The sequence below is a fragment of the Phyllobates terribilis genome, unplaced genomic scaffold (assembly GCF_046119375.1).
Source record: "Phyllobates terribilis strain yellow unplaced genomic scaffold, ASM4611937v1 Scaffold_5__5_contigs__length_657084704, whole genome shotgun sequence".
In the NCBI taxonomy this organism is placed as follows: domain Eukaryota; kingdom Metazoa; phylum Chordata; class Amphibia; order Anura; family Dendrobatidae; genus Phyllobates; species Phyllobates terribilis.
Window position 1 is genome coordinate 427,294,744 of NW_027362765.1, and position 25,316 is coordinate 427,320,059.

Genomic DNA, 25,316 nt, shown 5'->3' on the forward strand with positions numbered 1-25,316 from the left:
AAGGGAGAGAGGAGGAGGAGGAGAGCTGTAACATCGGCTATTGTGAAGGGAGAGAGGAGGAGGAGAGCGGTAACAGCAGCTATTGTGAAGGGAGAGGAGGAGGAGAGCGGTAACATCAGCTATTGTGAAGGGAGAGGAGGAATTGGAGAGCGGTAACATCAGCTATTGTGAAGGAAGAGAGGAGGAGGAGGAGAGCTGTAACATCGGCTATTGTGAAGGGAGAGAGGAGGAGGAGAGCGGTAACAGCAGCTATTGTGAAGGGAGAGGAGGAATTGGAGAGCTGTAACATCAGCTATTGTGAAGGGAGAGGAGGAAGAGGAGAGCTATAACATCGGCTATTGTGAAGGAAGAGAGGAGGAGGAGGAGAGCTGTAACATCGGCTATTGTGAAGGGAGAGAGGAGGAGGAGAGCGGTAACAGCAGCTATTGTGAAGGGAGAGGAGGAGGAGAGCGGTAACATCAGCTATTGTGAAGGGAGAGGAGGAAGAGGAGAGCTATAACATCGGCTATTGTGAAGGAAGAGAGGAGGAGGAGGAGAGCTGTAACATCGGCTATTGTGAAGGGAGAGAGGAGGAGCGCGGTAACAGCAGCTATTGTGAAGGGAGAGGAGGAGGAGAGCGGTAACATCAGCTATTGTGAAGGGAGAGGAGGAAGAGGAGAGCTATAACATCGGCTATTGTGAAGGAAGAGAGGAGGAGGAGGAGAGCTGTAACATCGGCTATTGTGAAGGGAGAGGAGGAGGAGAGCGGTAACATCAGCTATTGTGAAGGGAGAGGAGGAGGAGAGCGGTAACATCAGCTATTGTGAAGGGAGAGGAGGAAGAGGAGAGCTATAACATCGGCTATTGTGAAGGAAGAGAGGAGGAGAGCTGTAACATCGGCTATTGTGAAGGGAGAGAGGAGGAGAGCGGTAACAGCAGCTATTGTGAAGGGAGAGGAGGAGGAGAGCGGTAACAGCAGCTATTGTGAAGGGAGAGGAGGAAGAGGAGAGCTATAACATCGGCTATTGCGAACGGAGAGGAGGAAGAGTAGAGCTGTAACATCGGCTATTGTTAAGGAAGAGAGGAGAAGGAGAGCTGTAACATTGGCTATTGTGAAGGGAGAGAGGAGGAGGAGGAGAGCTGTAACATCGGCTATTGTGAAGGGAGAGATGAGGAGGAGAGCTGTAACATCGGCTATTGTGAATGGAGAGGAGGAAGAGGAGAGCTGTAACATCGGCTATCGTGAAGGGAGAGGGGAGGAGAGCTGTAACATCAGCTATTGTGAAGGGAGAGAGGAGGAGGAGAGCTGTAACATCGGCTATTGTGAAGGGAGAGAGGAGAAGGAGGAGAGCTGTAACATCGGCTATTGTGAATGGTGGGTTCTGTGTTATCAGCTGTGTATAGAGGTGTTATTTGTCTTTGTAACCCTGCCTGTGATGATAATGAGACTGCTGAAAAGTGGAAATAGTGTGAGTTTACAATTAGGCCTAGTGGCCAGTGTGAAAACTGCAAGATTTTTTTCCTTTCTTTCTAAAACAGATTGTGATATTATATAAATATATTTTCCATATATTTATTAATCCAATCTGCTTTAGAAATCAAAAAGTAAGTCTTGCAGTTTTCACACTGGCCACTAGGCCTAAAAAAATAAAATTATAAAAAAAAAGAATTGTCAAAAACTTTAGTTTTCTTTTTAAAATACATTAAATTGATTAAGTCATTTTCTGAGGACACATTCCCTTTAAATTTATCAGCCTGGATATCCTAGATACAAGTAAAGCTTCCCAAATAGTCAGTAACGTCTAAAGAATTACTAGAAAACACGGTCCAAATAAATAAATTATTAGCCACGAAAATAATCTCTGACCACCATCTGGAGGAATTCCCTTCTCTCACGAATATTGATATATTCAGTCAGTTTTCAGCAGCCAGGAAAATGTAGGCATTACCAGCAGATAAGAATACTTGGCCCCTCTGCTTCTACCAGAATTCCCCTCGCTCAATTAAAGACCCTTGAAATCTGTTTAACGCAGGATCATGTGACCTTACGAGTTACTGAGCAAACACTGGGAGAATTATCAGCCCCCAGAGCTGCGCGCCTGCCAGATACCAAACCACTGAATGTACAAGTCAGATATGTTTCCTCTGCATGAATATTAATCAGGAAAACTCTTAACCGGACACCTTGGCGGGAAAAAAAAGCTTCTCTGCTTTGCAATATCATTTACACGGAATAAGTTTTACAATTTTTTTTTTTTTTTTTTTTTTTAATTTTTCATATCCTTGATCACCACCACTTTAGTAAAAGTATAAAACACTTGACATACAGTATAGTAGCAGTGTTTCAGGTGTTATACCTTTCATCAGGCAAAGAATTGTGTCAGAACAAGAACGGTTCTACAACTGTTACATCCACACAGAAAAACGGACCATATATACTGTTATTTAGCGGAAAATAATCCCAGCCCCTTGATGGTGAATAGAACTGTTCATGTTCTGACTAGTGATGAGCTAGTCAGAACAAGAGCATAGAGATCGAGATGTGTCATCACTAGTCAGAACAAGAGCATAGAGATCGGAATGTGTCATCACTAGTCAGAACAAGAGCGTAGAGATCGAAATGTGTCATCACTAGTCAGAACAAGAGCGTAGAGATCGGAATGTGTCATCACTAGTCAGGACAAGAGCGTAGAGATCGAAATGTGTCATCACTAGTCAGGACAAGAGCGTAGAGATCGGAATGTGTCATCACTAGTCAGAACAAGAGCGTAGAGATCGGAATGTGTCATCACTAGTCAGGACAAGAGCGTAGAGATCGAAATGTGTCATCACTAGTCAGAACAAGAACGTAGAGATCGAAATGTGTCATCACTAGTCAGAACAAGAGCATAGAGATCGAAATGTGTCATCACTAGTCAGAACAAGAGCATAGAGATCGAAATGTGTCATCACTAGTCAGAACAAGAGCGGAGAGATCGGAATGTGTCATCACTAGTCAGAACAAGAGCGTAGAGATCGAAATGTGTCATCACTAGTCAGAACAAGAGCGGAGAGATCGGAATGTGTCATCACTAGTCAGGACAAGAGCATAGAGATCGAAATGTGTCATCACTAGTCAGGACAAGAGCATAGAGATCGAAATGTGTCATCACTAGTCAGAACAAGAAAGTAGAGATCGAGATGTGTCATTGACTCGCCCCCTGGGCCGTGGGGCTCTCGGAGCCGGGCAACAGGGCAATAATGGGGGTAGTAGTGGCAACCCGGTCTGTGGCTCAGGGTGGTCAGACCAAACGTTGTGGCAGTCTATTTATAGGGTTTTGAATGTCCGACTACGCCACCCGTGGATTGCGGCTATTATGAACCGCCGCTGCAATGCAGACCGCGGAGGCTGATGGTGTGTGCAGCTGAGATAGTATAACTCCCCACGGGAAGAGTGTAGCCTCAGGGCAGTGTAGTAGGATGCTGGGGGTGATGGTGCAGGCGCAGCATAAATCACACAGAGTCAGTGATGCAGTCCAGGGTCTTTTACTCACAGTTGTTATCCGAGTCACTTCTGTCAGCAATGACTGCCCAAGCCGTGCTGCGTCCACCAGGTGAGGAGCTCGGTCAACCCCCAGGCAATTCAGGAGTATGGCACAGGACCCCCTTCTGTCCTTTCTCTGGCCTCTCGTGCCCCACCAGTGACCACACTTCTGTCCAGCTGCCTCGAGCCTTCTCTTGGTGAAACCTGTCGCCGGTTTCCCTGACCCTATGTGGTGCCTTCCTAGTGGGTATAGCAGGGGGTCGCACCAATAGATGATCACGACCTCCGGTCTTTGGCTGAGGGATAATTTACCTCCACCAACTTGGGAATCCTGTACCCTTATTCTGCCTGACCCTTCACCCGTTATCTCGTGGGTTCTTAGGGTCCCTCCTGCCTTCTTGTTTCTGGAGCCATTCTACTCCTCTTTCTCTCCACCTTTCTTCCTTCTCCTCTTCTCCCTTCTGGCTCCGGCCTCTGTGCTAGGCCTGCCCAGGGAGCAGAGCCCATGCAGCAGCTCTGCTCCCTACCTTCTCCTCTCACAGAACACTGAACTCCCTCCTAAGATGGCCCCCACCTTTTTATCTACCTCTGTGTCTGAGTTCAGGTGACCTGCAACCAATGAGCTCCTTCCTATGCTCCAGAAACCGTCCCCTTCTGCTCCTACATCACTGGGTTCTCTCCCCCCTCCCCACTCCAGCCAGGGACATGGTCAGTCGTGCCTGCATATATATACATGGGAGCACCGTCAAGCTGTCCCCCGGCAATGGGGTGTGTGTGGTGTATGCAGCTAACTGAGCCCTGGCCCACACTCCATCCTTACCGGGGAGTGAAATATCACACCTCTGGTTGAGGTGCAATACCCCTGTAGCAACCGAACCCTCGGGGCGCTACATCATCACTAGTCAGAACAAGAGCGTAGAGATCGAGATGTGTCATCACTAGTCAGAACAAGAGCGTAGAGATCGAGATGTGTCATCACCAGTCAGAACAAGAGCGTAGAGATCGGAATGTGTCATCACCAGTCAGAACAAGAGCGTAGAGATCGAAATGTGTCATCACTAGTCAGAACAAGAGCATAGAGATCGAAATGTGTCCTCACTAGTCAGAACAAGAGCATAGAGATCGAGATGTGTCCTCACTAGTCAGAACAAGAGCGTAGAGATCGAGATGTGTCCTCACTAGTCAGAACAAGAGCGTAGAGATCGAGATGTGTCCTCACTAGTCAGAACAAGAGCGTAGAGATCGAAATGTGTCATCACTAGTCAGAACAAGAGCGTAGAGATCAGAATGTGTCATCACTAGTCAGAACAAGAGCGTAGAGATCGAGATGTGTCCTCACTTGTCAGAACAAGAGCGTAGAGATCAGAATGTGTCATCACTAGTCAGGACAAGAGCGGAGAGATCGAAATGTGTCATCACTAGTCAGAACAAGAGCGTAGAGATCGAAATGTGTCATCACTAGTCAGAACAAGAGCGTAGAGATCGAAATGTGTCATCACTAGTCAGAACAAGAGCATAGAGATCGAAATGTGTCATCACTAGTCAGAACAAGAGCGTAGAGATCGGAATGTGTCATCACTAGTCAGAACAAGAAAGTAGAGATCGAAATGTGTCATCACTAGTCACAACAAGAGCATAGAGATCGAAATGTGTCATCACTAGTCAGAACAAGAGCATAGAGATCGAAATGTGTCATCACTAGTCAGGGCAAGAGCATAGAGATCGAAATGTGTCATCACTAGTCAGGGCAAGAGCATAGAGATCGAAATGTGTCATCACTAATCAGAACAAGAGCATAGAGATCAAAATGTGTCATCACTAGTCAGAACAAGAGCGTAGAGATCGAAATGTGTCATCACTAGTCAGAACAAGAGCGTAGAGATCGAAATGTGTCATCACTAGTCAGAACAAGAGCGTAGAGATCGAAATGTGTCATCACTAGTCAGAACAAGAGCGTAGAGATCGAAATGTGTCATCACTAGTCAGAACAAGAGCGTAGAGATCGAAATGTGTCATCACTAGTCAGAACAAGAGCGTAGAGATCGAAATGTGTCATCACTAGTCAGGGCAAGAACGTAGAGATCGAAATGTGTCATCACTAGTCAGAACAAGAGCGTAGAGATCGAAATGTGTCATCACTAGTCAGAACAAGAGCGTAGAGATCGAAATGTGTCATCACTAGTCAGAACAAGAGCGTAGAGATCGAAATGTGTCATCACTAGTCAGAACAAGAGCGTAGAGATCGAAATGTGTCATCACTAGTCAGAACAAGAGCGTAGAGATCGAAATGTGTCATCACTAGTCAGGGCAAGAACGTAGAGATCGAAATGTGTCATCACTAGTCAGAAAAAGAACGTAGAGATCGGAATGTGTCATCACTAGTCAGAACAAGAGCGTAGAGATCGAAATGTGTCATCACTAGTCAGAACAAGAGCGTAGAGATCGAAATGTGTCATCACTAGTCAGAACAAGAGCGTAGAGATCGAAATGTGTCATCACTAGTCAGAACAAGAGCATAGAGATCGAAATGTGTCATCACTAGTCAGAACAAGAAAGTAGAGATCGGAATGTGTTATCACTAGTCAGAACAAGAGCGGAGAGATCGAAATGTGTCATCACTAGTCAGAACAAGAGCGTAGAGATCGGAATGTGTCATCACTAGTCAGGACAAGAGCATAGAGATCGAAATGTGTCATCACTAGTCAGGACAAGAGCATAGAGATCGAAATGTGTCATCACTAGTCAGAACAAGAGCGTAGAGATCGGAATGTGTCATCACTAGTCAGAACAAGAGCGTAGAGATCGGAATGTGTCATCACTAGTCAGAACAAGAAAGTAGAGATCGAGATGTGTCATTGACTCGCCCCCTGGGCCGTGGGGCTCTCGGAGCCGGGCAACAGGGCAATAATGGGGGTAGTAGTGGCAACCCGGTCTGTGGCTCAGGGTGGTCAGACCAAACGTTGTGGCAGTCTATTTATAGGGTTTTGAATGTCCGACTACGCCACCCGTGGATTGCGGCTATTATGAACCGCCGCTGCAATGCAGACCGCGGAGGCTGATGGTGTGTGCAGCTGAGATAGTATAACTCCCCACGGGAAGAGTGTAGCCTCAGGGCAGTGTAGTAGGATGCTGGGGGTGATGGTGCAGGCGCAGCATAAATCACACAGAGTCAGTGATGCAGTCCAGGGTCTTTTACTCACAGTTGTTATCCGAGTCACTTCTGTCAGCAATGACTGCCCAAGCCGTGCTGCGTCCACCAGGTGAGGAGCTCGGTCAACCCCCAGGCAATTCAGGAGTATGGCACAGGACCCCCTTCTGTCCTTTCTCTGGCCTCTCGTGCCCCACCAGTGACCACACTTCTGTCCAGCTGCCTCGAGCCTTCTCTTGGTGAAACCTGTCGCCGGTTTCCCTGACCCTATGTGGTGCCTTCCTAGTGGGTATAGCAGGGGGTCGCACCAATAGATGATCACGACCTCCGGTCTTTGGCTGAGGGATAATTTACCTCCACCAACTTGGGAATCCTGTATCCTTATTCTGCCTGACCCTTCACCCGTTATCTCGTGGGTTCTTAGGGTCCCTCCTGCCTTCTTGTTTCTGGAGCCATTCTACTCCTCTTTCTCTCCACCTTTCTTCCTTCTCCTTCTCCTCTTCTCCCTTCTGGCTCCGGCCTCTGTGCTAGGCCTGCCCAGGGAGCAGAGCCCATGCAGCAGCTCTGCTCCCTGCCTTCTCCTCTCACAGAACACTGAACTCCCTCCTAAGATGGCCCCCACCTTTTTATCTACCTCTGTGTCTGAGTTCAGGTGACCTGCAACCAATGAGCTCCTTCCTATGCTCCAGAAACCGTCCCCTTCTGCTCCTACATCACTGGGTTCTCTCCCCCCTCCCCACTCCAGCCAGGGACATGGTCAGTCGTGCCTGCATATATATACATGGGAGCACCGTCAAGCTGTCCCCCGGCAATGGGGTGTGTGTGGTGTATGCAGCTAACTGAGCCCTGGCCCACACTCCATCCTTACCGGGGAGTGAAATATCACACCTCTGGTTGAGGTGCAATACCCCTGTAGCAACCGAACCCTCGGGGCGCTACATCATCACTAGTCAGAACAAGAGCGTAGAGATCGAGATGTGTCATCACTAGTCAGAACAAGAGCGTAGAGATCGAGATGTGTCATCACTAGTCAGAACAAGAGCGTAGAGATCGAAATGTGTCATCACTAGTCAGAACAAGAAAGTAGAGATCAAAATGTGTCATCACTAGTCAGAATAAGAGCATAGAGATCGAAATGTGTCATCACTAGTCAGAACAAGAGCGTAGAGATCGAAATGTGTCATCACTAGTCAGAACAAGAGCGTAGAGATCGAGATGTGTCATCACTAGTCAGGGCAAGAGCGTAGAGATCAAAATGTGTCATCACTAGTCAGAACAAGAGCGGAGAGATCGAAATGTGTCATCACTAGTCAGAACAAGAGCGTAGAGATCGAAATGTGTCATCACTAGTCAGAACAAGAGCGTAGAGATCGAGATGTGTCATCACTAGTCAGAACAAGAACGTAGAGATCGAAATGTGTCATCACTAGTCAGAACAAGAGCGTAGAGATCGAAATGTGTCATCACTAGTCAGAACAAGAGCGTAGAGATCGAAATGTGTCATCACTAGTCAGAACAAGAGCGTAGAGATCGAAATGTGTCATCACTAGTCAGAACAAGAGCGTAGAGATCGAAATGTGTCATCACTAGTCAGAACAAGAGCGTAGAGATCGAAATGTGTCATCACTAGTCAGAACAAGAGTGTAGAGATCGAAATCTGTCATCACTAGTCAGGACAAGAACGTAGAGATCGAAATGTGTCATCACCAGTCAGAACAAGAGCGTAGAGATCGAAATGTGTCATCACTAGTCAGAACAAGAGCGTAGAGACCGAGATGTGTCATCACTAGTCAGAACAAGAACGTAGAGATCGAAATGTGTCATCACTAGTCAGAACAAGAACGTAGAGATCGAAATGTGTCATCACTAGTCAGAACAAGAGCGTAGAGATCGAGATGTGTCATCACTAGTCAGAACAAGAGCGTAGAGATCGAAATGTGTCATCACTAGTTCTGACACATCTCTACGCCTGATGAAGGGTGCAACACCTGAAATGTTGAGACTATTCATAGCATATGGAAAAAAAACATACCAAAAATTTTTGGGAAGCATATCCCTCTCGTACAATTTGCTGTGCAATTCCTTCAGGTGCCAATAAGAAAAATGGCATTAAGGAGCAGATTGGTCTGCTGTAATGGAATAAGTATCTGACTATTTGTGCTGCTGCTGAGAGTAGTGAACATTGCGTGAGCAAGAATAGTGTAGCCCTCAGTATTTTTCCTGTCAAACCATCAGAAACTGGACAAATTCCACTAAAAGTCAATGGGATGTATTAGAAAATGGAATCTGTCGTAGGAGTCATGGCTCCTTTCAGAAAGGAAGCCCTAAAGGGATTGTGAAAAAGGCTTTATGCAATCACTACAGCTATGTACATGGTAGATAAAATAATCATATTTATCAGATATTATTTAAAAACTAACTGTCAGATGTTTTGATCGGAGATCTGGATGCCAAGATAGATAATGACCACTAAAACCATGGGTTGCTGCAGACAGCCGTATTATCGTTCCGAGCGCGATCTGACAAAACATCGGATCACACCAGGACCAATGTTATTCTATGGGGCCTTGCACGTGTAAGGTTTTTTTCTCGGAGCAATTTTTTTCCTCCATGTCAGAGTTTGATCTCATATTTAGATTACAAGTCCATGAGTGCATGGAAATCATCGGACTGCGCTCAAATGACACCTGAGTGCAATCAGATTTCTGAGCACTGACAATGGAAAAGATGGAGAAATTTAGTTCTCCATCTTCTCTTCAGTGTGCTCCGATTCTGTCATTTGAGAGAATTGGATTACACTATGCTCACACTCGGATCAGAGTGTCATTTGCATAATCGGCCCAATTCTCCTGGATGCACGAGCCCTAGGGGGCAGAAACACTCAGATAGACAGGGTTAGCTGTCTGTGTTCAACCAATCCCATTTCTCCAGATGTCCACAATCAGTAAAAGGTTCAGCATTCAATTCCTTCCATCGAAACCTTTGACATGTCACCCACGACTTGTCAAAAGTTTCTATGAAGAAGTGCAAACAAACACTACCTAAAAAGTTAGTTCCGAAACATTCCGACGTGTATTGTGCTTCTATTTCCTACTGGTTTTCAATATTGCCACTTGCTGTCATTTGATGTGGAGATTATTGCTTACAGACAGATGTTATTGACCTTTTTTTTAAATTTCCAACTCAGATAGGTACACAGCCTCAGCCTCAGACTAATGTAAAGGTTGATCATCATTTTACACTAAAGGTCTATTATTACTAATAACAACAACCGTTGCTTCTATGATGGCTAAAGGTGAAAAAAAAAGTTAAATGTTTTTCAAATTTGGCAGGAATTAAAGGTTTCCTATTATTTTGTGTCTACAGCGCCTATACTGAGCTATGTGTCTCCATGGTAACAGACTACAGATTTACCCTGTGTAGTCTGACCGTGCATCAGTCTAATCTACTTGCTACATGAATTTTACCAAGAAGTGAGTGGCAGATGAAAGGCAAAATGACTGTATAGTTTGTCTGTAGTCTGTATTAGTTTTATTTTTATGTACTGGAGCAATACAACAAAAAAGGTTGCAAAATTGCAAAAAATGGGTATAACATTTAGCTTACAACTTTTTTTTTTTTTAAATTTACAACAGTTTTTGCCATAGTTAAAGAAATGTCTATAGGATATCTCAGAGCAGAATTCTCACCTTTTCTTGAAGCTGGTTTAGGATCAGTCGCAAAAAAAAAAAAATACAAAAAAGTAAAAAACAAAAGCACATATTAGAACAGAGAAAATTTGAAAATATATAGATAATTTTTATTATATATATTATATAGCAAGAGGAGTCAATGTCACCAAGTACACACAGATCTTGAATTTTGTGAGAGTTCTCAATTTATTACATACAAAAAGTGATAATCTGAGCCGGGATCATCAGATGAGGATTCACATGCTTTGTACGAGTGATGTACAAAGCAAACTACATCTCGTATTGATTTAGTTTATTATTCGCATCTTGTATGTAATAAACGTAAATGATGAAATTAGATAAATACATTTCCTTCAAAACCAAGCAAAAAAAAGGAAATAAAACCCACTTACCTTACTAAGCAACCCAATTACAAAGAATTGCAGAAACACTCAGAAATACGCACAAATTTGTACTAAAATTTACAGAAGAGTCCATATATCACTTGAAAAAATATTAAATGCTACAGCCGATAAAGTTGGACTTTCATTTCATGGCGGTAAAGCCATTGGACAATATCAGGAACAATGCATGCTGGGAAGCAAGTAGTGTGTGAAAGGAAGTTTTAGTACTTATAGTGCTGGCAGAATGAGTGGATGGAAAGTTCTGAGAATGAAAATAGGGACAGTTCCTTAACATATTAGACAGGAATATGCAGCAAAATACATTTTCACGTGTTGTGGGGGGAAAGGGCAGCACGACCATTGGCTTTAAGTAAAACAAAATACCATTCTGACCAACTAACCACTAGAGGGAGTATACTGGATACTGGACCATCATTAAAGGGGCTGTGCACATTGGGGAACATTTTTTTTTCTTAACTACATGTAATTGAGGCTAAAAATTATTTATTCAATTGGGTTTCATTAAAAATATTTACCTTCTTTAGCCTCTGTGTTACAATGTTTATCGCTGGCTGCAGTATGAATTAACTGAGAATCAGTCAGTGAGCTCGCTAGGAGTGTGTGACGGGGAGTTTGTAGTTTCAGCTGTCATTTACTGAGGCCCTCGTAGAACAAATTTTAATGAAACCCAAAAAATAAAAAAAGTCCCCAAATTAGGAAAACCACTAAGTTCAATGCACAACATTTAGCTCCCTCTAGTGGTGGCTACAGGTAACCAGTGTGATGTGTTATTTTTTTCTGTAGGGGACTCAGAAAGCTGCAAAAAAAAAAAAAAATTTTTTTGATTACTATAAAGGCATGTAAAAAAAAATGTAAATATATATATATATCAGATTAAGTTAATGGCTAATGTAAGGCCTAGGATAACAAAAAAAAATAAAACATTTTTCAAGTGATATATTTTTATTGGAACCATTTGTGAAGATTTTGGAGAGATTAATCTTAAAAAATTCCAGATTTTGAAAAAAAAAAAAAAGAATTTTGGTATTGGCTATTCTGCTGGGAATATCTGACCTCTTAGAAATGCTCTCCAAAATCTTTTCCCCATAGAAGCCCAAGCAGTGGTCCTGATGTACCCAGAGATCACCCATCAGTGCCTCCTCCTCGTGACATACATACATGCACTGTGGTTGGAGAGGTCAGTTTTCCGACTGCGGTTGACATGCTGCCTAACAGCTGCAAATTATATGCAATACACTTGTGAAATGTCCATACAGCTGAATATTACAACACTTAGAAAACAGATAAAGGCCGTATCAATCAATCATTTTCCAAAATAAGAATTTATTAATTTATATGCATAATATAAAAAAAAAAAAACAAGGATTACAAAAAAGCGCCACCCGTGTCCATGGGTAGCATCTGGTATTACAGCTTATTTCCATGAATAGTCTAAATAAAAATGGGCCGCAGTACTGTCATATAAATGATTTGGGGGGTTAACGTTTGACAGGTTCCCTTTTAATAAAAAAAAAAAAATGACAACTGGACATTGCCAAAGGGAACCTGTCAAACTTTAACCCCCCAAATCATTTATATGACAGTAATTTAAAAGATAAGCCAGTTGCTCCCTTTGACTCCAAAGCGCTGTTCCAGCAGCAAGAAATCACATTATGAAGTTGTCTTGAAGTGCATTGTGGAGTGATGATGCACTTACAGCTTCTCAGCCTCGCGCTGTATTCCCTACCTAGCAGCACCCTCCCCTGGATGATTGACAGCTCATTTGCTCTGCTACACGGCCACTGACCTGTCAATCATCCAGGGGAGGGTGGTGCAAGGTAGGGAATACAGCGAAAGGCTGAGAAGCTGTAAGTGCATCGTCACTCCCAAATGCACTTCTAGACACCTTCAAATTGTGATTTATTGCTGCTGGAACAGTAATTTAGGGTCATAAAGGGATCGACTGAATTATCTTTTAAATGGCTATATTATATTATTGTTATTATTATTATTATTATATTATATTAATGGTTAAAGTGCCCTTTAAATTTTACAGGAATAACAGAGGAACAGCACAACAGAGTTATAAGAACAAAGTATACAGAATTGTTGTACTATGTTGCATACAAAAAAATTACTAAAATAGACAAATCTGGAGCATGACTTAAAATGGAACTGGTCATCAGAAAATTATCTACTGTTTAAATCAGGTTTTAGTGCCAAATGTACTTTAATATATTAGCAATTTTTTTTATATAGTACAATCTGTATTTAAAAAAAAATAGAAATATTGTAATTTTCACACTGGCCACTGGGACTTTTTTTTAGACTAACTTACTTTTGTTTCAGGAAATAACGCATGAACATTAGCCACAATGGTCAGACCCTGTCTTTTGTATTGAAGCATCTAATGAACGTGTGCAAAGGTCAGTGTGACACCACCTATTAGGTGGACGCTGTGTTATCAGTTGTGTATGGGTATTACTTGTCATTTTAAACCTGCTAATAATGAAAATGGTGTAAACACTTCCAGAAATGACCATAAGTAAAAGTCTAAAAAAAAAAAAATTCCAGTGGCCAGTATGAAAATTACAGGATTACTAATTTTGCATTTATTTTTTAAATAAAAAAAAAAAAGGTAAAAAAAACACACAAAAAAAAAACCAACCATTGTCAAATGTAGAAAAAAAAGGAAACCTGATTTAAACAAATGGGTCATTTTCTGATGATCACTCTAAATTAACTTTAAATGGGAGAGCATCACAATAATTCCAATGTCCAATGAACAAATCTTACTTGATATCTCTGGTTAAAACCCCTGCCATATAATATTAGTGTAAATGTAGGAATATGCAGAAAACTAGAAACAGCACACAGGAAAAGCCGATTCCCCCCAGCACAACGCAGCAAAAGTAATGATGGCAGCTGTCCCCCACTGAAGGCTGCCATACCAGGTTAATCAGTGAAAGGGAAAGTGTAATCAGAAAATGACACATTGTTTATATCAGGTTTTAGGTTATATGTACTTTTTTAAATATAAAAAATGTGAATATTGCATCATATATCACTTTATATATTTAAAAATATAATTAAATCGTGAAGATTACAAATTATTAGGCCTCATACTAGACTCATACCTCAGATGATTTTTCCGCAGTCTCATTATCAGCACAGACATTACAATACCAGATAACAGAACTATATACAGCAGATAATAAATGATCCAACATTCACTTTAAGTGATGACACAGCTCACCTCCTCCCCCTCTCTTCACAAGGACCTTTAGGAGTTTAACATTAGGCCTAACATTATATTAATATATATATATATATATATATATATATATATATATATATATATATATATATATATATATATATATATATATATATATATATATATATATATATATATACACACACATACTGCTCAAAAAAATACAGGGAACACTTAAACAACAGACTATAACTCCAAGTAAATCAAACTTCTGTGAAATCAAAACTGTCCACTTAGGAAACAACACTGATTGACAATCAATTTCACATGCTGTTGTGCAAATGGAATAGACAATAGACAGAAATTATTGGCAATTATCAAGACACCCTCAAAGGAGTGGTTCTGCAGGTGGGGACCACAGACCACATCTCAGTACCAATGCTTTCTGGCTGATGTTTTGGTCACTTTTGAATGTTGGTTGTGCTTTCACACTCGTGGTAGCATGAGACGGACTCTACAACCCACAGAAGTTGCTCAGGTAGTGCAGCTCATCCAGGATGGCACATCAATGCGAGCTGTGGCAAGAAGGTTTGCGGTGTCTATCAGCGTAGAGTCCAGAGGTTGGAGGAGCTACCAGGAGACAGGCCAGTACACCAGCAGACGTGGAGGGGGCTGTAGGAGGGCAACAACCCAGCAGCAGGACCGCTACCTCCGCCTTTGTGCAAGGAGGAACAGGAGGAGCACTGCTAGAGCCCTGCGAAATGACCTCCAGCAGGCCACAAATGTGCATGTAGGCACAAACGGTTAGAAACCGACTCCATGAGGGAGGTATGAGGGCCCGACGACCACAGATGTGGGTTGTGCTCACAGCCCAACACCGTGCAGGGCGCTTGGCATTTGCCACAGTACACCAGGATTGGCAAAGTCGCCACTGGTGCCCTGTGCTCTTCACAGATGAAAGCAGGTTCACACTGAGCACATGTGACAGACGTGACAGAGTCTGGAGACGCCGTGGAGAGCGATCTGCTGCCTGCAACATCCTTCAGCATGACCGGTTTGGCAGTGGGTCTGTAATGGTGTGGGGTGGCATTTCTTTGGAGGGCCGCACAGCCCTCCATATGCTCACCAGAGGTAGCCTGACTGCCATTAGGTACAGAGATGAGATCCTCAGACCCCTTGTGAGACCATATACTGGTGCGGTTGGCCCTGGGTTCCTCCTAATGCAGGACAATGCCAGACCTCATGTGGCTGGAGTGTGTCAGCAGTTCCTGCAAGATGAAGGCATTGAAGTTATGGACTGGCCCGCCCGTTCCCCAGACCTGAATGCGATTGAGCACATCTGGGACATCATGTCTCGCTCCATCCACCAACGTCACGTTGCACCACAGACTGTCCAGGAGTTGGCGGATGCTTTAGTCCAGGTCTGGGAGGAGATCCCACAGGAGACCATCCACAACCTCATCAGGAGCATGCCCAGGCGTTGTAGGGAGGTCATACAGGCACGTGGAGGCCACACACAATACGGAGCCTCATTTTGACTTGTTTTAAGGACATTACATCAAAGTTGGATCAGCCTGTAGTGTGTTTTTCCACTTTAATTTTGGGGGTGTCTCCAAATCCAGGCCTCAATTGGTTAATAAATTTGATTTCCATTGATGATTTTTGTGTGATTTTGTTGTCAGCACATTCAACTTTGTACAGAACAAAGTATTCAATGAGAATATTTCATTCATTCAGATCTAGGATGTGTTATTTCAGTGTTCCCTTTATTTTTTTGAGCAGTGTATATCCATATACATACATACATACATACATACATACATACACACAGTTATATGAAAAAGTTTGGGCACCCCTATTAATCTTCAGCTTAATGTTTTATAAAAATTGGTGTTTTTGCAACAGCTATTTCAGTTTGATATATGTAATAACTGTTGGACACAGTAATGTTTCTGCCTTGAAATGAGGTTTATTGTACGAACAGAAAATGTGCAATCTGCATTCAAACAAAATTTGACAGGTGCATAAGTATGGGCACCTCACCAGAAAAGGGACATTAATATTTAGTAGATCCTCCTTTTGCAAAAATAACAGCCTCTAGTCGCTTCCTGTAGCTTTTAATGAGTTCCTGGATCCTGGATGAAGGTATTTTTGACCATTCCTCTTTATAAAACAATTCCAGTTCAGTTAAGTTTGATGGTCGCCGAGCATGGACAGCCCTCTTCAAATGATCCCACAGATGTTCAATGATATTCAGGTCTGGGGACTGGGATGGCCATTCCAGAACATTGTAATTGTTCCTCTGCATGAATGCCTGAGTAGATTTGGAGCGGTGTTTTGGATCATTGTCTTGCTGAAAGATCCATCCCCTGCCTAACTTCAAGTTTGTCACTGATTCTTGAACATTATTGTCAAGAATCTGCTGATACTGAGTGGAATCCATGCGTCCCTCAACTTTAACAAGATTCCCGGTGCCGGCATTGGCCACACAGCCCCAAAGCATGATGGAACCTCCACCAAATTTTACTGTGGGTAGCAAGTGTTTTTCTTGGAATGCTGTGTTTTTTTGCCGCCATGCATAACGCCTTTTTGTATGACCAAACAACTCAATCTTGGTTTCATCAGTCCACAGGACCTTCTTCCAAAAAGAAATTGGCTTCTCCAAATGTGCTTTTGCATACCTCAGCCGACTCTGTTTGTGGCGTGCTTGCAGAAACGGCTTCTTTCGCATCACTCTCCCATACAGCTTCTCCTTTTGCAAAGTGCGTTGTATAGTTGACCGATGCACAGTGACACCATCTGCAGCAAGTTGATGCTGCAGCTCTCTGGAGGTGGTCTGAGGATTGTCTTTGACTGATCTCACCATTCTTCTTCTCTGCCTTTCTGATGTTTTTCTTGGCCTGCCACTTCTGGCCTTAACAAGAACTGTCCCTGTGTTCTTCCATTTCCTTACTATGTTCCTCACAGTGGAAACTGACAGGTTAAATCTCTGAGACAGCTTTTTGTATCCTTCCCCTGAACAACTATGTTGAATAATCTTTGTTTTCAGATCATTTGACAGTTGTTTTGAGGAGCCCATGATGCCACTCTTCAGAGGAGATTCAAACAGGAGAACAACTTGCAAGTGGCCACTTTAAGTAGCTTTTCTCATGATTGCATACACCTAGCTATGAAGTTCAAAGCTCAATGAGGTTACAAAACCAAAAAAAGTGCTTTAGTAAGTCAGTAAAAAGTAGGTAGGAGTATTTAAAACAAGAAAATGATAAGGGTGCCCATACTTATGCACCTGTCATATTTTGTTTGAATGCAGATTGCACATTTTCTGTTAGTACAATAAACCTCATTTCAAGGCAGAAACATTACTGTGTCCAACACTTATTACATATATCAACCTGAAATAGCTGTTGCAAAAACACCAATTTTTATAAAACATTAAGCTTAAGATCAATAGGGGTGCCCAAACTTTTTCATATAACATACTATATATATATATATATATATATATATATATATATATATATATATATATAATTACCCATACATATAGTGATATTAACAAAAAGAAGAAAAGATGAATTTAACATGAAAACCTGATTTAAACAAAAGGGTGTTTTCTAATGACTCATTCCCTTTAAAAAGCCATCTCCAAATAATAGGAACCTTACAACCTGCATGTGACCATCATGAATGTGTTTCCAGCACTATGTGTACTGTACCATTCATGAACCAGACACCAACGCAAAAGCCAGGCTGGATACATTTTAGACTAAGGCGCTTGATATATTAGCATGGTGCAAATAAGAAAGGTACGTGATGTATATTGTAAGACCAGACTAAAGAGGGCAATTCTAGCAGTTTCCAGGTTTGTTACAAGCAGGCTGCAGAAAACAGCAGCTCCATTGGTCACACTTCTTCAATGGTGTCTCGCCCGATTGCCAGGGTGCTTTTCATTCCACCACTACATTAATCTTCATTAGACCAATGAAGCTGCAAAAACCATATAGTGAAGGTGCAATCCGGGGTGACATCTGCAGCATAATGGATTTTCCGCTGCAAGATTTTAGGACCAGGTCTCCTTTTTATTGTATGGAATGGGAAGTGGAGAGGTGATGGACACTATGTGACCTCATCGGCCCACACTAAAATGTATAGTAAGCTATATGGGAAGTCAGTGCACAGAAAAGCCCTCAAACCCATGATAGGATGACAGACAGACACAGAGGGACGGACGCTTGTGGACGTTACTACCTTTTCTGGCCTGCCCTTTTTGAGGTGAAACAGATCCCACTTGTCTTGCTGCTGTAGAAGAATGGCAGCAAGATGATAAGTGCACGGTATAGTACGAGGAGGAGAGGTCGTGAACGCTTAGCTTTAGTGACGCAGGGTTTGTACGGTTAGCGGTATATGGGATGGGGTCAGAGTTAATATACACAGAGACGGCAGTGAAGGTTGGGGGGAAATTGGATAACTAAGGACACCATAGGCGTAAATGTAGTAATTAGAGTTTGGGTTTTCGTCTACCAATGTAAGTCCTGAGGTTACAACACATGAACAGCCCTATTGGCAGCACAGGACGGGTTGGTGTTGGGAATAAGTAGGACCGCGGACATTTGGGAAGGTTTGGTGCTCAGAAGCAAAAAAAAAAAAAAAAAAAAGCAGTGTGCAGTGAACGGACTGGGAAACAGACACAGTTATTCATCTATTAACCAACATTGACACAGATCATGCAAAAACAGAAGCGGAAGCGGAGCCGAGCAGAGCAGATATTACCTGAGAGGCCAGCAACGGTTTGGTGTCATCCATATCTATGACTACATCACGAGGAGCGGAAGATGCCAGGAGCGCCACTGAAAGATCGTGAGGATTTAATACAGAATTAAAAGGATAGATTATGTATCCGCTGGTAGAACAGCAAAGGTTACATTGCTGGGGGACCCAACAATTAGTAGTATGAGGGTCTCCAGACTTCATGCTAGGTAATAAATATTAGATTGCTGGGGGCCGCACCGATCACTATAGGGGTCTCTATTCCTTAGGTTAGGTAATAAATGTTAAATCATTGGAAGCACCATTGATTACTAGTGTGGGGGCCTTAGTCCATGGAAGAAAAGAAATATTAGATACCAGGGACTGCAACGATCACTAGTATGGACACCAAGTCCAGGGGGGAGGGAGTAAATATGAGATACCGTGGGCTGCACGGATTATGGGAGACTCAAGGCAACAGGTTAGGTGGCTGCAATTATCACCAATTTAAATGTCTAAGCCACAGTATAGATCACACATGTCAATCTCTGGCCCTTAGGGTGATTATATTTGGCCCGTGACACCGGGGGCTATGTGGGGCCCATTATCCTGTATGGAGGACTATGTGGGGCCCATTATCCTGTATGGAGGACTATGTGGGGCCCATTATCCTGTATGGAGCACTATGTGGGGCCCATTATCCTGTATGGAGCACTATGTGGGGCCCATTATCCTGTATGGAGCACTATGTGGGGCAAATTATCCTGTATGGAGCACTATGTGGGGCCCATTATCCTGTATGGAGCACTATGTGGGGCCCATTATCCTGTATGGAGCACTATGTGGGGCCCATTATCCTGTATGGAGGACTATGTGGGGCCCATTATCCTGTATGGAGGACTATGTGGGGCCCATTATCCTGTATGGAGGACTATGTGGGGCCCATTATCCTGTATGGAGGACTATGTGGGGCCCATTATCCTGTATGGAGGACTATGTGGGGCCCATTATCCTGTATGGAGGACTATGTGGGGCCCATTATCCTGTATGGAGGACTATGTGGGGCCCATTATCCTGTATGGAGGACTATGTGGGGCCCATTATCCTGTATGGAGGACTATGTGGGGCCCATTATCCTGTATGGAGGACTATGTGGGGCCCATTATCCTGTATGGAGGACTATGTGGGGCCCATTATCCTGTATGGAGGACTATGTGGGGCCCATTATCCTGTATGGAGCACTATGTGGGGCCCATTATCCTGTATGGAGGACTATGTGGGGCCCATTATCCTGTATGGAGGACTATGTGGGGCCCATTATCCTGTATGGAGGACTATGTGGGGCCCATTATCCTGTATGGAGGACTATGTGGGGCCCATTATCCTGTATGGAGGACTATGTGGGGCCCATTATCCTGTATGGAGGTCTATGTGGGCATCATTATCCTGTATGGAGGTCTGTGTGGGCATCATTATACTGTATGGAGGTCTGTGTGGGCATCATACTGTGATTGGTCACCATACTTTGCTGGGGGGGGGGGGGGGGTCATCGAGGTCGATCATACCGTGCGTGTGGAAGGTACTGTACAGGAATACACTGTGGGGTATCATTGTGTTTGAGGGACACTTTTGTTGGCATCATACTTAATTATCTGTATTATTTATCAATTCAAGGTTTTTAATCCATTGTTATTACATATTTAAATTAGGCCATTGGGCCATATGCTTTTTACTGCTCTTACATAACATTATATTATTCCACTATGCCCCATTTATGATAATGCGCTACTTTTATTCTAAGATCTATTAAAATGTACTTTGTACGTGGGACAACCCCTTTAAGTTGGTTTCCTTATGAAAAGCTTCATCACTATATTTCATAAAGAAAAACTTCCTCAATTGTCGACATTTTTTTTTTAATAAATATCAAGGTTGGCAGGTGACTTTGTCCAAGCTTTTAATTTTGGTCTTCTGTGTATTGGAGTTCGACATCCCCAGTGTGATTACAAGGGATTTATCATTCATCATTATGAGAATCCTAAATCCCCATTTTACCCCCCCCCCCAGCATAACTGTGGTGCTGAGGAGACATTATGGGGAATCTCTGCCCTTATTTTGCAAACTATATCTCTATGGGAGTTACTGAACCAGCTGGGCAAGTGATGCTACATACAAAGCTCTTCCCATGATGGTCCTGATGAAGACTAATGAGGGAGTGAAGACCCCATTGTATAGTCCAGTCACTACAGTATTATTAAGATAATCACACAGGATACCACTCAGCATATGGCTGGCAGAACAATATGAAAATATATTTTTTTCCGAGAAATAAATTAATAATATATAAACCCCCAAACAATCTTCGAGTCCGCACCTTTTAGTTCAGCGGCGTCATCCATTCTTGCAGCATATGGATCACACCGGAAGTGTTCGAGGGTGTCGATTGTACACTGCCCCACCACTGGTTTCCTCCCAAAGGGCCGATTATCGATCACTTTAATGATGATGGGGGGCACATACATTTCTTCTTTTGGCAAAAGCTACAAAAAAAACAAACAAATCTATTACAATAGAAACACAGTTCCTTCATATTCGCCATGACTGTACACATTGTGCTGGTTGAGGGGTGCGCAGATATTATCCTTTTCCTGGCTTACCACTCTCATGAAAAGGACAGAACTTAAGAAGTTGGGGGTCTTCTTGAGGTTCTTGATGACGGCAGACTGAACGATTTCGCCGCCACACTCCACAATTAGGCTGGGGGATGTGACTGAGGCCATCTGGTAACTCTTCATGTTGCGTAATCCCCAAGTGAGGATCTATAGTGTGAGATATTTATGTAAGTGAAAGTACAAAGTCACAGAAATAGAATGATATAATGTAGAGAAATTTCATATCGTTATAGGATAAGAGAGAATTAACAATTGGCTTACGAAAGATACACTGAAGAGCAGCCTACCTCAATGGCCGTGAGCTGGACCACCGGTCGGATGCCCTGCGGTACCATGTAGAGTTTTGGAGCTCGCTGAGATGGCAGTATTGGCAGGTTTGAACCATCCTAAAGAAGTAGAAAAAAAATATTATATGGACTGCTGCTCATGTTGTGGGGAGGGCTGCTGTGAGGCCATTACGGTGCGCTGCGCCCCTGCCTGGCCGGTGATCTACCCTTAAGTACCCTTATTGTGCCAGGGAGATCACCGGCCGGCGTCCCCGCAGCTTCCGGTACCTCCCCCGAAAATTACATCCGGGGGTCAGAGGTCCCCGCGCACGTCATCGGGGAGCGACTTCCGGTTTTGTCACTTGCGGTCGCGCCCCGTGACGTCACATCCAGGACGCGGGGTTTGCCGGCTACCATGCTGTGTAGGCGCCGCAAACCCCCGCCCGCACGCGGGGAGGCCACATGTCGGCGCCTCCCGCGGCGCTTCCAGGAACCACGGGACAGGCCGCAGCAGAGACTGTGCCCGGCCACCACCGACCGGCCCCGGCAAGCTTGAACTTGCTGCTGTCGCCGCCGACGAGAAGGAAGGTCACCCATCAAGGACAGGAAACCACTGAGGCAGAGAGGCACTGCCCTTTTTATCTTGAAGGTTTCCTGTCCTTGAAAGGCGGATCCCCTCTCTCGTTGTGCCGTCATGGGTGACAGAAAAATTAGGCCTGTGTTGTTCGTACAGAGGCACAATGATTGGATTAATTATGTTATTCAAGTAGTAGGGGCTTGTCACAACGTGTAGGGCAGTTCTGTATTGAGTAGACACCTGCCCATGCTACCACTACCACCAAAGGCTTTTCTGGTGGCTGCTGCATAGCCCTCTCCTTGATGTTTCCAACATCGTTGGCATTATTTCTACTAAGCGTGAATCGACTTTAATCAGTGAACAGCACTGAGGCCCACAGGTCCCTCGTCCAGAGTAGATGCTCTCTGGCCCATACAAGACGACGAAGCCTGTGCCTTGTGATGGGGTCAGGTACCCTTGCAGGTTATCTAACACGCTGACCACTCTGATGTAAACGTTTTCGAATGGTCTGACGTGACACTTGGGTGCTTGGAGTTGTGTGGCATTCACCATCCGGTTCTGAGGGGCATTGCGCACTATGAAGCGGTCATCAGTATAGAATGTGGCCAAAGGAGGTCCACTTCTCTGCCTTTCTGTGACTCTTCCAGTCTCTCTGTATCTCTGTTGCACCCTGCTGATGAAACTCTAAGCTCAGTGGTCACTTCCGTCTGAGAACATCCTGCTTGAAGCCTCGCAATGACAAGGTACTGGTGTCGTCTTGGTCTCATGTCAAAATGTGAACAGCATGATGATTAGGACTGTTTAATACCAATTCTAATTGACCCTGAAATTTATTGGGTGATTCATGGATCAAACACCTGTTGTGAATTCTTGCTATTAAGCTCCTTGTTGGAGAACAGCAAGTTGCGCAAAAAGTACTGAAACGTTGAGCAGTTGGACATGTGCCTTCAAAAGTTTAGAGAAGGTCACATTAAGTTCAACTGAAACTCATTGCATCAAGAATGGACATTGGAAAAGGCCACAAATACAACTTGTGACCTACATAACCCTAACGTGGCAGCCCCTAATATTTTTTATGTGCCGGTTGGGCATGTACCTCAGGAGCTGAGTGCCAGGGGGTTGCCAAAACACCTTGTTTAAATGCAGGGTTAGGACAGCAAACCCCAGGTGGTAGAAAACCTAAGATGACTCTGCTATTCTCAATATAGGAAAGGGTTCTTTGCAGTAAGTGTGGTTGAAATTATACCAACCAAGATAAAAAGGCAAGTTAAAAAATAATAAGAATGAGAAAAAAAATTAATAAAAGAATAAATAAATAAATTAGTAGACGTTATTAACTTGGAAACAGGGAAAATATCTAACTAATTTCTAATCGATTTTTTTTATGGGGGTCACAGTACGCTTCTGTCTACCACACCATCAGGTGTTCAAGCATAGGGCTGTAGGTTTTCTTCTTCCTCTTTCTGGAACAAAAAGCAATTTTAAACTTCACAGAATGAGTCATTTTTTTGGTCTAAGTAAAGTCGAATTCAGATGTACGGACCGACCACAATTCTCCTGACCCAATCTCATCAGCCTCATATATATGCCTAGGAGGCTGTGGAATTTTCTTGGAAGACCTGCGGTCGGTCCGTACGTCATGGTCAATAGAAATTAAAATGTGAATGCATCTTGATATCTTTCACAACAAAAAATGATCGGATTGAAAAAAAAATAAAGTAAAATACAAAAAAAAAAAACCTCTAAAATTGCTTGATATGGCCAGATAATACAAAGATTGTGCCCAGGCACGGTGCTGTACCGCTTCGTAGGCTGGAGCCACACAAGTTCAGGCAGTACAGAAAAGGAATTGTATTTTATCATATTAATGAGACCTTGTCACGCAGAATAAGTTCGGCCGCCACCAGGATGTCGCCGCAGTTTTTTTCAGCATTCATCACAGGATACCATAGGAGTTTCGGGGTGATGTCTATTCCAGAATTCAGCTTCACTAAAGGTGAGCACAGGCTTCTGCCTAAAAATTCATCTTTCCCCTAAAAAAAACAGAATATATAAAGAATAAATCCTACATGGTAAAAACAAGAATTAGATCAGACGTTGTATGTTCTATCAGCATGGTACATACTTACCACTTGGTCGCTGTCAAATATTTCAATGACCACATTGGGCGGGTTATGTGCGACTGCCAGTGGATCGCCGAAGATTTCAACTTCATTGAATATTAGCGTTTGGTCCCATGTCGGGTTCAGGGTACAGTGGATTATCTCTGTGGTTTTACTGCGATGAAGGAATGATACATGTGCGTAGGGGTCTGTGATGAAACACAGTCTGGGTTAGTATGTATGGGAGGGAGCCACATCAAGTCCACGAAAGCCATGACCAGACACCAGAAGAAAACAGAGGACCGTGACCGTTTCACCACACGGAGACCATGTCTTGTTTAAAAACACCCTAACTGGTGTGACCAGAAATTGTATTATTTAAGCCAGGGCTAGGATAGAAATATGTAGGGAGACAGACCGGGCCAGAGCAAGGGGGGGCGCGAGAGACTGAGACAGACTGCGCCAGAGCAAGGGGGGGCGCGAGAGACTGAGACAGACTGCGCCAGAGCAAGGGGGGGCGCGAGAGACGGAGACAGACTGCGCCAGAGCAAGGGGGGGCGCGAGAGACGGAGACAGACTGCGCCAGAGCAAGGGGGGGCGCGAGAGACGGAGACAGACTGCGCCAGAGCAAGGGGGGGCGCGAGAGACGGAGACAGACTGCGCCAGAGCAAGGGGGGGCGCGAGAGACTGAGACAGACTGCGCCAGAGCAAGGGGGGGCGCGAGAGACTGAGACAGACTGCGCCAGAGCAAGGGGGGGGCGCGAGAGACGGAGACAGACTGCGCCAGAGCAAGGGGGGGCGCGAGAGACGGAGACAGACTGCGCCAGAGCAAGGGGGGGCGCGAGAGACGGAGACAGACTGCGCCAGAGCAAGGGGGGGCGCAAGAGACGGAGACAGACTGCGCCAGAGCAAGGGGGGGCGCGAGAGACGGAGACAGACTGCGCCAGAGCAAGGGGGGGCGCGAGAGACGGAGACAGACTGCGCCAGAGCAAGGGGGGGCGCGAGAGACGG

General features: G+C 44.0%; 1 protein-coding gene across 4 annotated transcripts in view; it reads right to left on the minus strand.

Moving 5' to 3' along the window:
* Positions 1–25,316, minus strand: part of MYOF (myoferlin) — a 152,442-nt gene that overhangs the window by 24,484 nt on the left and 102,642 nt on the right. For 3 of the 4 annotated variants that reach the window (XM_073685255.1, XM_073685252.1, XM_073685253.1), the window contains 7 exons: positions 24,333–24,514; positions 24,078–24,236; positions 21,648–21,746; positions 21,346–21,507; positions 21,063–21,228; positions 18,713–18,789; positions 10,340–10,351 (listed from right to left, as the gene is read on the minus strand). In XM_073685255.1, coding sequence (XP_073541356.1) covers positions 10,340–10,351; positions 18,713–18,789; positions 21,063–21,228; positions 21,346–21,507; positions 21,648–21,746; positions 24,078–24,236; positions 24,333–24,514 — 857 coding nt within the window. The remainder of the gene's footprint in view (positions 1–10,339; positions 10,352–18,712; positions 18,790–21,062; positions 21,229–21,345; positions 21,508–21,647; positions 21,747–24,077; positions 24,237–24,332; positions 24,515–25,316) is intronic. The other variant, XM_073685254.1, reaches the window with a different exon arrangement.